The sequence below is a fragment of the Passer domesticus genome, chromosome 17 (genome assembly GCF_036417665.1).
Source record: "Passer domesticus isolate bPasDom1 chromosome 17, bPasDom1.hap1, whole genome shotgun sequence".
NCBI classification, from domain to species: Eukaryota; Metazoa; Chordata; class Aves; order Passeriformes; family Passeridae; genus Passer; species Passer domesticus.
In genome coordinates, this window is record NC_087490.1 from 1,579,062 (window position 1) to 1,595,355 (window position 16,294).

The 16,294-nt window shown below is 54.6% G+C and overlaps 1 protein-coding gene across 2 annotated transcripts; it reads left to right on the top strand.

Annotated features, from left to right (window-relative positions):
* The first annotated feature begins 28 nt into the window (after nt 1-28).
* On the top strand, nt 29-15,132 carry ZMAT5 (zinc finger matrin-type 5). Of its 2 annotated transcripts, none has more exons than XM_064392596.1 (6): nt 29-149; nt 5,076-5,298; nt 5,666-5,728; nt 6,138-6,218; nt 12,358-12,469; nt 14,898-15,132. In XM_064392596.1, the coding sequence occupies exons 2-6, from the start codon at nt 5,172-5,174 to the stop codon at nt 15,025-15,027; spliced, it is 513 nt and encodes a 170-aa protein (XP_064248666.1). In that variant the 5' UTR covers nt 29-149; nt 5,076-5,171; the 3' UTR covers nt 15,028-15,132. The 2 variants fall into 2 exon arrangements, with proteins under 2 accessions (XP_064248666.1, XP_064248667.1); XM_064392597.1 differs by having other exon boundaries at nt 75-149; nt 5,073-5,298.
* Nucleotides 15,133-16,294: the final 1,162 nt, after the last annotated feature.

Consider the following 16,294-nt stretch of genomic DNA (forward strand, 5'->3'; position numbering starts at 1 on the left):
AGGCGGTGCTCGGTGAGTTGTACGGAGTGCCAAGCGCCCGTGGGGCATGCTGGAAGTTGTAGGCCGCGTGCCGGGTGTGACATGCGCATGCGCTTTGCCGTGGGGCGTTGTGGGAGTTGTAGGCGGCTGCGGCGCGGGCCTGGTCAGAGGTGGGTGAGCATGGCGGGGGTCCCTGTGAGGGGGTCCCTGTGAGGCTCCGCTCGTCCCCTTCCCCCCACCTTGTCCTCAGCGGCCTCCGCGGGGCAGCCCCAGGTTTGTGCGGTGAAACCGGCCCGGCTGTGGCTGGGGCCGGGGAGCAGCGGGGCGGGAGGGCTGAGGGGGCAGAGACACCCGTGCCCGCCCTGCCCTGCCCTGCCCTGCCCTGCCCTGCCCTGCCCTGCCCTGCTCTGCCTGCCCTGCCCTGCCCTGCCCTGCCCGGTGTGCGGCCAGGGGTGACGGGGACAGCCCTCAGCTGACCCCCGGAAGGTGGGTGGGAGAGGATTTGGGGTGGTTTTTGGGGTTGTAAAAGGTGGTTGGTGTCAGTGTTGTGGGAGGGGGAGAGGGGTGTGGGGCTCATGAATCTTGGAATGGTTTGGGTTGGAAGGGACCCTGGACAGGGACAGCTTCCACTGTCCCAGGCTGCTCCAAGCCCTGTCCAGCCTGGCCTTGGGCACTGCCAGGGATCCAGGGGCAGCCACAGCTGCTCTGGGCACCCTGTGGATCCCAGAGGATCTCTGACAGCTGCTCCAGAGGCCTCGGGAGGAGTGGGACCCGGCCCCCTGGGGCACAACAAAAGTGGGAATGTTCCCATTTGCTGCCCCTCTCTTCGTGTTTCTGTCTTTTTAACCTCATTGAGAGCAGAGCAGCCCCAGGGTGACTCTAGCACAGATAGGAGAGAGGTAAATTTGGATTTAGGAAAGCAGAACAGACAGGGACAGGACAGGGAAATCCTTCCACTGAGGCCGTTTCCCCATAGGGCTCTTCTTAAATGAGTATCTGCATAAAGTTCCAGAGCAGGCCCTCCAGTGATGCTGCTTTGTTGTTTTGTTTGTCCCACCCCCTCAGAAGTAGCACAAGGTCTGTCTGCAGAATAATTTCTCCTGATTTATTTAAATTTTTTCCCTCATGCAGTGACTCTGGGGGTCTGTGGGATTTTTCTGGAATAGGACAAGACCTCTCCTTGTTCTGGGAGCCTGGAAGGTGCTTGGCACATTCCTGTGTAGTGTTATGCCTTTGGAACCCCAGAATATCCTCATTTAGGAAGGGACCCCCAGGATCATCCAGGCCAGCCCTGTCCTGCCCAGACCCCCCAACACCCCCACCCTGTCCATCCCTGGCAGCGCTGTCCAAAGGCTCCTGGAGCTCTGGCAGCCTCGGGGCCGTGCCCATTCCCTGGGGAGCCTGGGCAGTGCCAGCACCCTCTGGGGGAAGAACCTTTCCCTGATCTCAGCCTGAGCTGCCCTGGCCCAGCTCCAGCCTTTCCCTGAGTTCTGACCCTGGTCACCACAGAGCTCAGAAAAACTCAATTTTTATTTTTCAAATGTAACTGCTCTGGATATCTAACACAAATCCCCCCAGCTGCCCATTAATTAATTGCTGCTGCCAGGAGGGTTTGTGTGTGGTCAGGTCGATGCTGATCACAAATCAAGCTCTGGATTCCCAGTGGAAGCTGTGGCAGGGATTGGGATGAGATGAGCTTTAAGGTCCCTTCCAACCCAACCATTCCATGATTCTCTGGCTTCCCACTGCCAGAGGGCAGGGATGGATGGGATATTGGGAATTAGGAATTGTTCCCTGTGAGGGTGGGCAGGCCCTGGCACAGGGTGCCCAGAGCAGCTGTGGCTGCCCCTGGATCCCTGGCAGTGCCCAAGGCCAGGCTGGACAGGGCTTGGAGCAGCCTGGGACAGTGGGAGGTGTCCCTGCCATGGCAGGGGTGGCACTGGATGGGCTTTAATGCCTCTTCCAACCCAACCATTCCATGATTGCTCTGGGTGGAATGGGTAGCAGGATCTGTGCCTCTGTCATTGGGAAGGTGCTGGCAGACTCTGCTGCCATTCCAAGTCTCCCTGCAGATCTGAGCCCATTAAATTGGCAGCTGAGTATCAGAAGCCTGACACTTGGATTTAATTAATTCACATCTGCCTGGGTATCCAAAGTGGCTGGAATGGCCCCGAGCCCGGGCTGTGAGAAAGCAGGAATTGAGGTCAGGGCCCAGCAGCTCCTGCCGGGGCTGGTGTGGAGAGCAGCAGCTCCCCCCAGACACAGAGGGGTCTGTGCCCCTTCCGGGGTCACCTTCCTCCCTCACCCTCCTCCCTCACCTTCCTCCCTCACCCTCCTCCCTCACCTTCCTCCCTCACCTTCCTCCCTCACCTTCCTCCCTCACCTTCCTCCCTCACCCTCCTCCCTCACCTTCCTCCCTCACCCTCCTCCCTCACCCTCCTCCCTCTGCCCCGTGAAACACCCGAGGGGCAGAGACAAAATCTGCAGCTGACACACAGCAGCGTGGAGTGTTCTGGCAGCAGCTGGAGCAGGGAAAATGTGGGATGGTGCCCAGGATATCTTGGCTAGAGTTGTCCCAAGCCCCTCTCTGTCACCTTCGAGGTGCCTCACACCAGGGTATTGCTCACCCAGCAGGGCTCCAGGAGACAGCACAGCATTGCTGTTAGCTGTTGCACTTTCATACAACATAAAGCCCTCGGTTGTTGGGTTTTTTTGTTAATTTTAATTAGCATTTATTCAGGGAGACTTTTAAGCTGGCACAAAGCCTGGCTGGAAGCATTTATGGCTGCGGTGGGCCCAGGTCTGAGTGCTCTGATTCAGTTGCAAATCAGGGGCTGGAGATGCTGAGAGGAAACGGCCAGGCTGAAGCAGTTCTTTATAGAACAGCTACACTTACTTTATTTCATAATGACTAAGATGGATTTAATTAGGAATCATCTCTGTTTTCAGCTGAATAATGCTCTTTGTTTACTGCTGGAGCCGTTTGGGGAGATGGAAATAGGTTGGTGCTGCTCAGAAGCAGCTTTTGAGTCCTCTGGACTCTCTGAGTGCTGAGAAGTGCTGGTGTTGCAGGGAGTTGGCAGAGCCCAGCAAGGCATCCATGCAGTGGAATCCTTGAAAAGATGGGGATAAGTGTTGGGTATAATCACCGAAGGGGAAAGTCTCAGGGAGAATCTGATACCTCTCTAATTGCCTTTTACAATCCCTCCATCCCCTGCAGTGGGAATTGCTCGAGAGTTCGGGAGCAGGCAGCCGTGGGCTGTGGGATCTGGCTGTCTGGAGTCTGTAGGAGCTTTCTGCCCTGGTTGTTGGGGGAGGAGGGGGAAGGAGCTTCTGCAATTATTGCTGTTGGAGTGATGAAAGAGAAAGTTTGAAATACGATTTCAAAGGCTGGCTGCTGCTGGGCTTCCGCAGGCAGAATTCCCTGGGAGATCTCTGGAAACTTGTGTGGGACCACTGCAGAATCTCATTTGTTTTCCCTGTCTGCAGCATTCTCTTCTGCAGAGATGGAGTGCAGGAGCCAGCAGCTGAGACAGGGAGATTTTTCTGTCACCAGGAACTTTGGGAGACTATGGAATAACATGTGGAACAGGGATTTTTCAGTATGTAAAAGCACTGTTCCCCCTGAATTCCAACAGCCTCACCACAGTGCTACAAACCTGGCTGCAAAACTCAGGGATGCAAAGGATGAGGGAATTTATGGCTCTGTGCTCATTAAGCAGCACTTGGGTTTGGGTTCTTGGGCTGGAGGAGGATGATTTCAGACCTCAAGCCCTGCAGAGCTGGGTGGGATCAGCCCAGGGCATGGGGGATTTGGGGTCCCAGCACACACAGCTGGAGCATGGCCAGGAAGGACCCTCAACACAAGATTTCCAGTTCACTTGGAATATCTGAACATTTTACCTTCAGTGTGGAGGTTTTCAATCTAATTTTAAAAATCTCAGAAGGTCTTCCTATGGAGTGCAGCTTTGCTTTAGCTTGTGGTGTGAGAGGCCTCGGAGATTTCCAGGGGTTTGATTTTGAAGCAGCAGTTCCTGGGAGCAGGGGAGGGAAGGGAATGTGGTGCTGGTGCTCCTGCTGGGATGGATGTCTGGCAGGAGGCTTGGCAGCCCTGCCTGAGCTGGGCACACCGGGCTCTCAGGGGTTGCCTGGTGCTCTGCTCTTCATGCTGAGCCAGGGGAATCGGCCAGGGGGCTGTGATTGATTCTGGACCTGTTTTATTTATAAAACCTTTATTTCTTGTGCTGGTCTCTGTGCCACTTTTTAAATGCATTCAGCTGTCAAAGTGTCAAAACCTGGAGAATTGCTTTTGGAGTTTATCTCCCATCTTTGCCATTCACCAGGCACCTTTATATCCCTCGGGATGTAGAGAGCCTGCAGCTCCTTCAGGGTGTTTGTTGCACCTCCAGCAGGGACATCTAATGGGAACAGGTGCCTGAAGGATAAAACACCAGCTGATCTCACCTGCAGTGACAGTGGCAGGCCCAGCACAAGTGGGAGCTCCCAAATTCAGTTGTGATCCTAGTGCTGTACACAGAGCAGACACTCCTTGGTGCCGTAGGCTGGGGAGGATGAGGACAGCAATCCATGATGTCTAGGAAAAGACAGGTGGCTCAGTGGATTGTAGGAAATGTGTCCTGTAGTGTTTGCAATGCAGCTGCCCACCTGCAGGACAGGTGAGATCAGCTTCTGTTTTATCCTTGAGGATAAAATGAGTTTTGCTGAGTTTCTTCCTTATCTTGCAGAGATGGACACAGGGGAGTTTCCTTCCTCTTTTATATCAGCTCGTGGAGGTTGTGATTGAAGGTGCCCAGGACCTCCATCTCCTCCTGTTTGCACCTTGGATGGTTTGTGCTGCACCTTCCCTGGAGCCTGTGGCTCTCTATTTTCTGAGCTCGGAGAAGGAGAATCCTTCAGGCAGAGCTGTTGTTGCTTTGGGTGACAGAGATAAATGCAGATCAGGGCTTTTCTCCCATGTACAGGCAGCAGATCCTGCCCCAGCACTCTGTGATGGACAAGGATATAAACTGTTGGGTCTCACCTCTTTCTCTGCCTGCCAGCCCTAAGTGATTTGAGTTCTCCTCCTTTGGAAGCAGGCACTGTAAATCCTGGATCCTCCATTGCCATGGCTGGGTGCCATGGAGCTGCCTGATGACCCCAGGACATGCTGATGCTGTTTTACCAGGAGAGAGATGGGCAAAAGGTACTTCTGTGACTACTGTGACAGGTCCTTCCAGGACAACCTGCACAACAGGAAGAAACACCTCAATGGAGTGCAGCATCTCCGGGCCAAGAGAGTCTGGTACGACCTATTCCGAGGTGGGTGCTGCCAGCTGTCTGCCACTCCCTTCCTGGGACTGGGAGGTCAGGGATGTCAGGGTGGGGAGTGGGAAGAGAAAATCAATCAGCATTGATGGTTCATACACTCTGTGTGCCAGCAGTTTGAGCACGTGATGCTGCTGAATCAGGCAGTCTCAGATGTGTGGCTCTGACCTGTCTCAGCACACAGTTCCAGATGTGTTAGTGCCAGCCTGAGGAGTGCGGTGGGAGTGGGCTAAACTAGCTGTGAAACCATTGTCTGCGTGTCCCTCTGCTTCCTTCTGCTCCCTGACCAGTTTGGGACTGGACATGATGGGATTTTGCTGTGCCCAGGATCTTTACCTGGGTTCATCCCTTGTCTCCACAGATGCTGCTGCAATCCTGCAGGAAGAGCAAACCAAGAAACCTTGTCGGAAGTTTCTGCAAACAGGTGAGGAGATCTAAGGTGGAAGGAGGTGCCTGGGCTCTAGCAGCTCCTTCCAGAGGGCTGGGCCTGTGTCTGGCATCCAGGTGTGATGGGGCCTGGGTTTGCTTGCACAAGGACCTCCTGTGGGTGGTTCTCATGGGACTCTGGCTTTTCCCAGAATTATTAAAGTTGGAAAAGACCTTTCAGATCACCAAGTCCAAATATCAGTACAGCACCACCATGTTCATCATTAAACCATGTTCCCAGGTGCCCCATCCACAGACTTTTTGATCACTTCCAGGGATGGTGAATGCACCACCTCTCTGGGCAGCCCATTCCAATGCTTTACAACCCATTCTGTGAAGAAATATTTCTTAATATCTAATCTAGAGAATTTTGAAACTGAATTTCAAATCTCACTATTTCATTCCAGGACAGTGTGATTTTGGGTCCAACTGCAGATTTTCCCACATGACAGAGCAGGACCTGGAGAAGTTGAATGCCCAGGTTCAAGGTGAGTCCTCCAGCAAGGCAGTGTCTGAGGATCTCTTTGGAGGGGCAGTTGCTGCAGGGGGGTGTGAGGGGTTGTGCAGGCTGATTCCTTACTGCCTGCATGGAGCCAGCCAATCCCTCCTGCTTCCCAGGGCTGTGAGAGCTTGGAAGTGCTGCAGTTTGTCATATGCTCCCTGCTCTCGAGCTGCTGGCACAGACACAAACCTGGAGCTGAGCAGTGCTGTTACCACTTGGCAGCAGGAGTTTGGAGTGGCCTTCCTGAGCCCTCGGGGTTTTGTTCAGTCAGGGAATAAAAACTGTCAGCAGCAGAGGGCACTGGTACATCACATCCCCTTTAATTTATGGATTTGATTTCCCCCCACCTTGCTGCTATTACCAGGGAGCTGCTGCTTCCACCCGTGGGAAGAGCTGGTGGGAAGAGCTGTCCTGCTGTCGGGCTGTGAAAGGGGTCCTGGATCCAGAAACAGCCTCTGCTTGGGTGGCTTTGGATGGAAGTGAAGTGTGGGCAGAGAGTGGATGGCAGCTGCTCCCTGCTGGGAGCCTGCAGAACACTTTTGAACTTTCTCATTCTGGGACTACCATTCTTGGAACTACTTTTCTTTAAGGGAAAAGAGGTGGTAGCTCTGTTTTCTCCACAGGAGTCATTGCTTTAGTGGTTAAAGAAATCACAGAATCACAGACTGGGCTGGGTGGGAAGGGGTCTTGGAGCTCATCTCACTCCACCCCTGCCATGGGCAGGGACACCTTCCACTAGACCAGGTTACTCCAAGCCCCATCCAGCCTGGCCTTGGACACTTCAGGGGGTGTGAGTGAGGTGTTGGTGAGAACTTGTGGAATGGTTGAAATCCCCACTGGAGATCACCTAATCCTCACTGTGCTGAAAGCAGGGTGAACTCAAGCAGGGTGCTCAGGGCCACGTCCACTGGGTTTCAAATATCTCAAGGCTGGAGACTCTGTGGGTGACCTGATCCAGTGTTTTACTAGGTTCATGATAAAAATGTGTAATTTAAAAAATATTTCAATAGAAATTCCTGATGGAAATTCCTGTATTTTGGGCTGTTCCCATTGTCACTGTACCGGGGACCCCAGCACTGGGTACAGCACCCAGATGTGGCCTCAGAGTGTGGAGCAGAGAAGGATTCCCTCCCCAGCCTGCTGTCCCAGTGCAGCCCAGCTTGGAGCAGCTCCCATGCCCACATCCTCGCTGGAGCAGCTGTTGTTTTGCCAAGAGTCTGGCAAAGCCAGGCTGAAGTGTTGGAAGTGTGGGATGTGAGAGGGGCGTGTGCGTGGGGCAGAGCCTCTCCTGGCCCTCAGAGGGATCCCGTTTGGGGAGGAAGAGCTCAGGGGAGCCAGGGGGAGGCAGGCAGGCAGCACAGAGCTGTTCCAGGCCGTGCTGACTCAGTGAGAGCCCCCGAGGTGACTCTGAATCAATCTCTGAGCACGCCAGCAGTCGATAAAGCCACGGTGGGGACGGGGTGCTCCTGGCCTTCCCAGAGTCACCTTCCAGCCAGAGCTTCTCCCTGACCCCTCTCTGCGGGCTCCTGAGGGTGCACAGAGTGGCAGCACAGGAACCTCTGGCATTTCCAGGCACTGGTGTTCCTGCAGGAGAAGTGGGAGCTCTCTGGAGCAGAGCAGGGAAGGCTGGCAGCTCCTCTGCGCTCAGGCAGCTTTCCTTGCCAATTACACTTGTTATTGAGTATTGACTTGTGTCAAATGGGTCGGTGTAAGTGCAGGATTGGCTGCTGAGAGCCAATTCCAGGGAGATTACTGGGAAACCTTGCATTTGTGTTCCAGAGTCAAACATTTCATTTACCAATTAGCCCTGAAGGAGCGATGGCCAGGGGACAGGGTGCTTGGTAGGAGAGTTCAATCCTGCTCAGCTCTCTCATGGTGTGGTTTCATGCATCACACAGACTCCAGCTCTGATCAGAGAGTTTGGAGGGATTTGGTGTGGGGAAAGGCTCAGCAGGATTGGTGGAGGAGAGGGACAGCCTGTAACAGACAGGATGGAAGGATCAGACACTGTCTGGTGAGTCATGGGGACAACCCAGCACTCACCCTTCAGCTGCCAAAGCACCCTTGTCCCAGGTGCTGGGGCTGAGGAGGGCAGAGTTAAGGGCAAGCTCTCAGTGGCAGGGTGTGTAATTCACACAGGATCCTCCATCAGTAATATCCCACTTGCATTCCCACTCAGGGTCTCTGAGCCATCCCAAGCCACAGCCAGCAGGATTAGAGCAATCTGGACCAGGCTGCCTCTCACTGACCCAGCTGGGAGATTTTGGCAGCTTTGGAGCCAGGGGTCATCAGGGATTTGAGACAAGCCAAGAGGCTGCAAGCTCCAGAGCTTTCCCAAGCCTTGGGGGGACCATGCTGGGGGTGGCCAGGCTGGTGGGGGGCACTTTTCTGGTGGGCCCACAGTGCTGCTTAACCCCCCTTTTGTGCAGGCAAAGCCTTGTCTGACTTTTTTTTTTTTTTAACCCATCTAAATTGTGATGACACTTTTTCTATCATGTAAATATTGAACCTGTCTCTGAGTCCCTGTGAGTATTTTGGCATTGGTAGCTCTGTGTCTGTGAACTCACTTTGATAATGAAGTATTTTTATCACAGCCAAAGGAAATGTGACAGTATCCTTAACATTTGGCCCTTTTAATGCTGGGAGTTCACCCTGTAGTTTGTGTAAGTTTTGTGGGTGAAGTAGGAAAATTTCTGGATGATTCCTTGTTCTAGAACAGCTTGAAGCCTGGCCTACTTTGGCGTCAGCATCTCTGCACCCTGTAGAATATCCTCATCAAGAAGCAACAGTTTACACCTTCAGCGGGGAGGGAGCTCATATTCCCAGCTGTTCCCCCATCAAAGCATTAGCCTTCTGCATCTGCTGCATCATTCATCAGCCAGACACTTCCAGGCTGTCATTTTAAGTATAGTCATGTCAGGAAAAGTCACTGTCAAATTGCCATCTCCTTGCTCAGAGTTATTGGCTCCCTGCTAATCCGTGTCCCTGTGCAGCAGGATCGACCTGGCTGGGCTCTGTGGCCCCAGCCAGGCAGGGCTGCCAGAGGAGGGCACAGCTGGGGGGTGTTTGCAGGGTGTCCCTGAGGTTGCAAGGATCTGAGGGCCCTGCTGGGGAGACTGGAGTGGACTGGTTTGACTGGGTGGGGAGCAGGAGGAGCACTCACACTGGGCTGCAGGGCAGTCGCTTGTTTGCCTTCCCCGGTTGCAGGGGCTCCTCAGTCTCATCTCAGCCATGCTCTGGTGCTGGTCTTGTGCTCTGGAGGAGTTGGGGTTCCACATCATCCACCAGGGAGGCAGCTGAGGGATTTCATGTGTATCTCTTTGCTGGGTGGGAGCTGAGGGATTTCCTGTGCATTGCCTTGCTGGGTGACCCCCCAGCACATATTGGCAGGTTCCATCTCTCACACAGCCTTGTCAAGAATAAAACCCATGAGGAGAGAAGATAAGTGTGGGCCCTGCTCTGGCATCATTAGAGGCACTTCACAATACAGATGGTCTTTCAATTGGCTGTAATTAGACTTGGAAGCAAACACCACAGTGAGGAGGAGGAGGGGGAAAGCACCTTCACACCTGTCCAGTTGCCTGGGTACGTGTGGGGAGCAAGGTCTGGTAAAGGCCTTTCAGAGCTGCTTCTTGGAATAACTGTTGGCATTCAGGGAGTATTTCCAATTTCAGAGTGCGTTTGGTGGTCCTTGCATGGGATGTGTGTGCTCCAGAGGAACATAGACATCATCAAGGTGGGCAGAGCTACAGAGCTGCCTGTCCCTGCTGCCATATTTCTGAGCCTGAGGTTTGGACTGCTCTGGAGCAGCAGCTCCTGGGGCTGTGAGAACAGGGAGGCAGCTGGATGTTTTTTTAATGTGGATATTTGCGGCCTCATCTGGGGCAGTGTGAATCCACAGTGGTTCCACAGCATCCAGTGAACTTTTCTGGCTGGGACCATGAGTTGTGGCTATTCCATCCCTGGTGTGGTACCTTGGGGCTCCCTGCTCTGAGCAGAGAAGCTTGGACTGTTTATGCTCTGTTCTCTGTTGGGGCTGGGAGCTGGATGAAGAGGAAATCACAGTGATGCAGAGGTGGGAGAGATTCTCCATGATTTTCTTCCCAGCCTCATTGAAGCTTCTCATAGACACTGCTTGTCTGTCCCCCTGCTGAGGTGGGCTGTGCTTAGGAGGTGGAACATGGACCAAAGGGAAATAAGGTGCTCAAGGCTGCCAGATGAGTCTAACCCTGAGTGTGAGCAGTGCCCAGCTCTCCAGGCTGAGCTTCTTGCCTCCCCATCTGCCCACCTGGCCAGCTGGTTGGGTTGACCCCAGGTAGCTCTGCTGGGGCTTTGATCCTTGGGAACAACTGTGGGAGACTGGAACATTGCTGTCTCCAGCCTTCTTGGCAGGCTCAGAGCAGCAGCCAGACCACAGCGGGCTTTCTGTGGTGGCACTGGGCACATTGTCACCCCACCCAGCAGCAGCAGCTGAAAAGGCTGGATGACAAATTATCCATCTGGCTGCTCATTGTGTAGCACATCCCTTCCATCCTGATTTAGTATTCAACAGGCAGATGAATAATTGGTTGCCACCAGTAGGATGAAGTGATCCTTCACTCTGCCCAAGCACTATTAATTTCACACTCTGTCTGCAAAGGTATAATATTTTCCTTGAAACATGTGACATATGGTGGGTGGGTGTGAAGCAGGCTCCTGAGGGGCATGGCTGCAGGTGCCTTGATCCCTAAATGGGATCAGGGATCCCCCAGAAGGATGGATGAGCAGGGCTAAGGGAATGACACTCAGCTGCCTCTGCTTCCTTTTTATTGTCACCAGTATTTGGTTTTCTGGGTTCCCTGTTCTGTTAGGTGGGAAGTTTCCACTAGGCTGGAGCTGGGATCACAGGGAGCCTGTCCTCATCCCTGGTGTGCTGGCAGGAGTGTGGCTGTGTCAGGACTCCTGCTAGACCTGTTCAGCACCAGCTCCCTTCCTGCAGCTGATGGGGACTGGGGAGCTTTGCTACCTGGGCAGCTGTGGGTTTGTGCCACGCTGGCTCAGTGCCCTTCTCCCCAGGGGGTGCCTGTGGGCATCTGCCCACACAGCCCTTCCAGAGTGGTTGGAGGGGTTGAAATCTTGATTCAGTAAACAGCAGAGGTGTCTTTCTTGTTTCCTTCCTTGTTCCTAACCACCATGAGAAATAGAACAAGGTGTAATGGGCTCAAACTGAAAGAGGGGACATTTAGGTTAGGTATAGGTTGGACTCAATGATCTCTCTTGAACCTGATTGATTCTGTAATTCTGTGATTTATGAAAGAAATCCTTCCCTCTGATGGGGTGAGGCCCTGGCACAGGGTTCCCAGAGAAGCTGTGGCTGCCCCTGGATCCCTGGAAGTGTCCAAGGCCATGTTGGACAGGGCTTGGAGCACCCTGGGTTAGTGGAAGGTGTCCCTGATTGTGGCAGGGGGTGGGACAGGATGAGCTTTGAGGTGATTTCCAACCAAACCATTCCGTGGTTCTAAATACAAGAACTTGTCCCCCTGGTTCTCTCTGCCCTGGTTCTGCCCCTGAGCTGGTGACAGCTCTGCCTGGGCTGTGCAGGGGCTGGGGACACATCAGGCAGGGAGCTCCTTAAACAGCCCTGACAGCAGCTCTGGGATCTGTCTGCTGGCTGGAACACACACCCAGAACTGTTCAGACTCTCCCAGGCTGCCAAGGCTGCATCGATCCGGGCACTGTCCCTGTCATTTCCACCTAACAGGGCAGGGGTGGCACATTGCTGCTGCCAGTTGGAGGGACACAGCTCTGGAAACGGCTCAGGGCCACCGAGGCTGTTCCAGGCGAGGATGAGGGTGATCTGCCTCAGGGGGAGATGTCAGACTCCCCTCAGTGCCCAAACTGCCACCATGCTGGCTTAGCTCTTGTCCCCTGCTCTGCCTGGCTGCAGCTGTCACCAAGCATCAGATGGCAGGAGGGCACAGGAGGAGGAGGAGGGGCTGCCCAGGCACGGTGCACACTCTCCACCCTGTGAAACTGTGCAGGGTAATGAGCTGCAGGTTTAATGGAGTAAAAGGGTCTGGTGGCCCTTTCTCTCATGGCCCTCCCTCAATCCAGCCCTCTCTGATCTCAATCTTTCTCTCAAGCAGGGGAGAAGAGGCTGAAGGAGCTGCAGAGGGAGGGAGCAGATATCCCACCGGGCGCCATCGAGGACTGGCTGGACAAGAGAGCCCAGAGGCTGAGTGCAGCTCAGAGCAGCAGGTACAGGGTACAGGGGATCACCCAGCTGTGCATGAGGGGGATCCCACAGGGGGGCTGGGATAGGGGAGGGTGCAGGGCATCAGAGGTTCCAACACCCCCAGGCAGCACTCATGAGGAGCACGAGTGTGGATGCAGCCCTGCCTGTCCCACCAGGGATGTCTGCACAGGTGTCCCTGTTTGCCAGGGGACACTTTTTGGGAACAAGCCCCAGCAGAGGCTGCCCTTGCTCTCTGGAAGGACAGAGCCGCTGCTGTGCTGGCTCATTAACTCCTGGGGTTCAGTGGCAGGAGCCTGCTTTCATCTGTTGACAGCTCCCCCATGGCCTGCCTGCCAGGGAGGGTGGAATTGGCTCCTCCTCCCAGCACTGGGGCTCCGCTGTTTCCTCCTCACCTGACTGTGCCGCAGGCTTAATGGGATGACATTTGGGCAGGTGCCAAATCTCTCTTCTGTTCTTTCTCTGTTTGTTCCTGTCCTCTCCGTGTTTGGACTGGGCAGGAGCTTCCTTCTGGTGCTTGTCTGAGCTTGTTGCTCTGGGATTGTTCTGTCCCTCAGCTCAGCTGCCCTTGGCCTTGCAGAGGTGCCCACGTTCCTGTCCCCTGCACTTCACTTGCCCCATTTTGTTTCTCTTGCCTATGAATCCCTGGAACATGGGGTAGATCAGCTCTTAAGAAGATAGCCATCACTATTCCCAGAGGAATTTCCAGACCTTCAGAACTACTTGGTCATACTCAGAGGAATGTTCAGACCTTCAGAACTGGGTCCCTGCTGCCTCCATAGGTGCCCAAAACAAATTTCCAGGATTGTTGCTCTTTTTCCAGCCTCCCTGTCCCTGCAGGCTCAGAAACCATCTGCTACAGGAACTAAACACCAACTATTGGAGCTTCCCTTCCTCTCTCCAGCCTTTCCAATGCCTCTCCCAATCATCTCTGTGCTCCCTTTGTGCCCTCCAGCCCCACATTTCATGGGATTGATTTTTTTACCAATTTCCAAAGGAAACATAAATTTCCATCAGAAAAGGGTCCAAGGCCTCAAAGTTTCTGAGATGCCACAAGTTCCATGAGTGTGGAAGTGGGTAGAGAAGGGGAATCCCATTAACACCTTCAGAAAGGAAATATTCTTGACCTTGCTGGCCACTGGAAAATCCCTGTGGGACAGCTATTGAAAATGCTCCAGCTGTAGGTAAACCTTTGATAGAGCACTTGTAGCTCATGAGACCCCAGGGAATTGAGTACCCAGGCAGCATCCTGCCTATTGATCAGTCCTGCTGCTCAGGAAATGCTCATTAGGCGATGGCTCAGCCTTGCAGCATTCCCTCTGCTCCATATCCACCGTGTGCCTGAACCACAGTGCTCAGGGATGACACCAAATATCCCTGCCCAGAGGGGCTGGGGTGTGTCCTCGTGGTCCTGCCTCATCCTGGGCTCTGGAGAATCCCCACTGAGGGGATAAACCTTGAGCCAAGTGACTTTGCTCTGTGTCAGTTGCCTGGAAAACGCTCCTGGAAAACTACTCCTGGAGCTGGCTCTGGGCCATGGCCTCGCAGGGAGAGGAGGGTGCTGCTTCTCCCCAGGGTTATGTAAAGGAGTTTGATTAGATTTCTTCTGGCATAACAATTAAAAAGATTCATCAGGATCGGAGGTAGAGGCCTGAGAAGCTGCAAGGCTGCTGTCAGGGCTTGTGTGAGAGAACAAATGAGCTTCCTGTACTTGGGAATTAATGGAAAAGGTATGTTTCCCATAAATTTAAACGTGCCCCGGTCAAGCTGGAGGCAAGGGAGAGATGGTTCTTGCTCCTGCACTTCTTCATCCCAGTGTGGTGTTTGCAGCAGCCTTGACCAGCAAAGCTGAGGAGAGGGGCAGGGACTGAAGAGTGATTCCCAGGCCGTGGGGTGAGGGAGAAGCTCTTCCCTATGCTGAAGGGTGCTCTGGTGCACACACCCCGCTGGGTTGGCAGCTCCTCCGTTTCCAAGGGTCCTTGTCCTTTGGGAAGTGCACAGCTGGCTTGGGATTTGGGCTGCTCGGAAAGAAACATCTGCTGCTTTTGTTTGTTCTTGCAACTCAGCTGTGTGAGGAGTGGGGATGGAGGGGCTGGGAGCAGCCCTGCTCCAGCACCTGGCAGCTGTGCCTGCTGAGCCCCTCTCAGGGGCTGTGCTGCTCTCCCCTGCCCAGACCCCCTCACCTCAGTGTTCCCACCGGAGTTTTCACAGGCACAGACTGTGTTGGGCTGCTTGGATATGATGGAAAGGGTCACACAACTGTTCTGGTGCTGGATTTGGGATGGGGGGTGGTGAATGAACCCATTTGGTGATAACCAAAACCCTCCTCTGCTGGCCCTGTCTCTTTGGGGGCTACTGGAGGGGGCACAGGGAATCCCAGCTCCCAGCATGGCATTGGTTTCTCACCTCATCCCTTTCCATCTCCCCTCACAGTGCTCTTCTTGAGAAACCAGCACCATTCCAGTACCCTCTGGGCTGGCCACCAGTGCAGGAGCTGCCCCCATCCCTGCAGCCCCCCCCACCCGGGGGGTGGCCAGTGCCCCCCAACCTGCAGTGGGGCTGAGGCACCCCCAGAGCCTGGCTGGGGCTGGCTGCCTCTGCTCTGGGAAAGGGACAGGATTATTTATACACACTTTTATTTCAATAAACCCTCCTCCTGCCCGTTGCAGCCTCTGTGTGGTGTTCCTGCTGGCCCAGCAGCCTCTGGTGGGCTGAGCCCTCCCCTGGCTCTGTCCCTGCCTCTGGAGCAGGGGTCTGTGCTCAGCACAGCTCCAGCCCTGCACAGGGGCTGTCTGTTGTCACCTGGAGCCAACATTCCCCATTTCCTGGGTGGGATCCATCCCCTCAGATCACTCCAGCCTGCTCTGCCTGCTCTCACTCCAGCTCCGTGCTGGGCACTGTGATCCAGGCTGGAGAAGGACCCAGGCTTTCAGAACTGATGTTTCATTTCCTCGGGTGTTGGTGCCGTGTTTGTTCCTGATAAATTCAGGGTGTGACCCTGCCTGGCTCCAGGTGCTGGAGCTCCCAGTGGAGAGCCTGGGGAGCTTCCCTCAGCCCTGCTCCTGCTGTGCTGGAGGCGAAGGGCAAGGAGGGGAAGGAAATATCCCGAGGTTTCTCCACAGTGAGAGTTTGATTCATCTCTCCTTGCTGGTAAAACATGGGCTGAGGGAGGCCCTTGGCTGTCTCAGGAAGGGAGCAGGGTGCTGCAGCTCCAAGGGGGGATCCTGTCCAGCAGCATCCTGGGAGGCAGCTCTGGCAGTGGGTTTATCCAGGAGGGCTGTGCCCACTGCCAGAGCATTCCAGGTTTGGCTGGGCAGGGAGGTGGCGGGTCCAGATTCATGAAGAGCACAGGCAGGAGCCAGCTGCCTGTGGCCAAATCCTGCCTGGATTGCTCCAGCAGGGCAGGGCTGCCATCTAAGGATGTGATGGCAAATTGTCACAGGAGCGTCCTGGGACGTGGCTCTGACAGGAGCAGGGACTGCATGTGACAGCAGCCTTGGCTGCAGCCTGGGTGAGTTCTAGGTCCAACTAGAGAATGTTTTTATCCTTCCAGGCAGGAGCCTGGGCTTGCTGGAAAGCAGGAGCACAGGGCTTGGGCTCAGAGGATGCAGGATCAGACCCATGTCCTGTCCTCACTTCCACCTGCAGGACAGGTGGATTAATAAGGGCACCCAGGTGGCTCCTCTTTGGGAATGGGTGTGAGTCCCTGGAGCAAGGGAACCCTGCCCCCAAGGAAATGGGAAATGGGGACTCCCCAGGGACTGTGGAGTGCTCCAGAGCGGGATCAAGGCCTGCTCTCTCCAAGCTTGGATGTGCATCCCTGTGCCCCA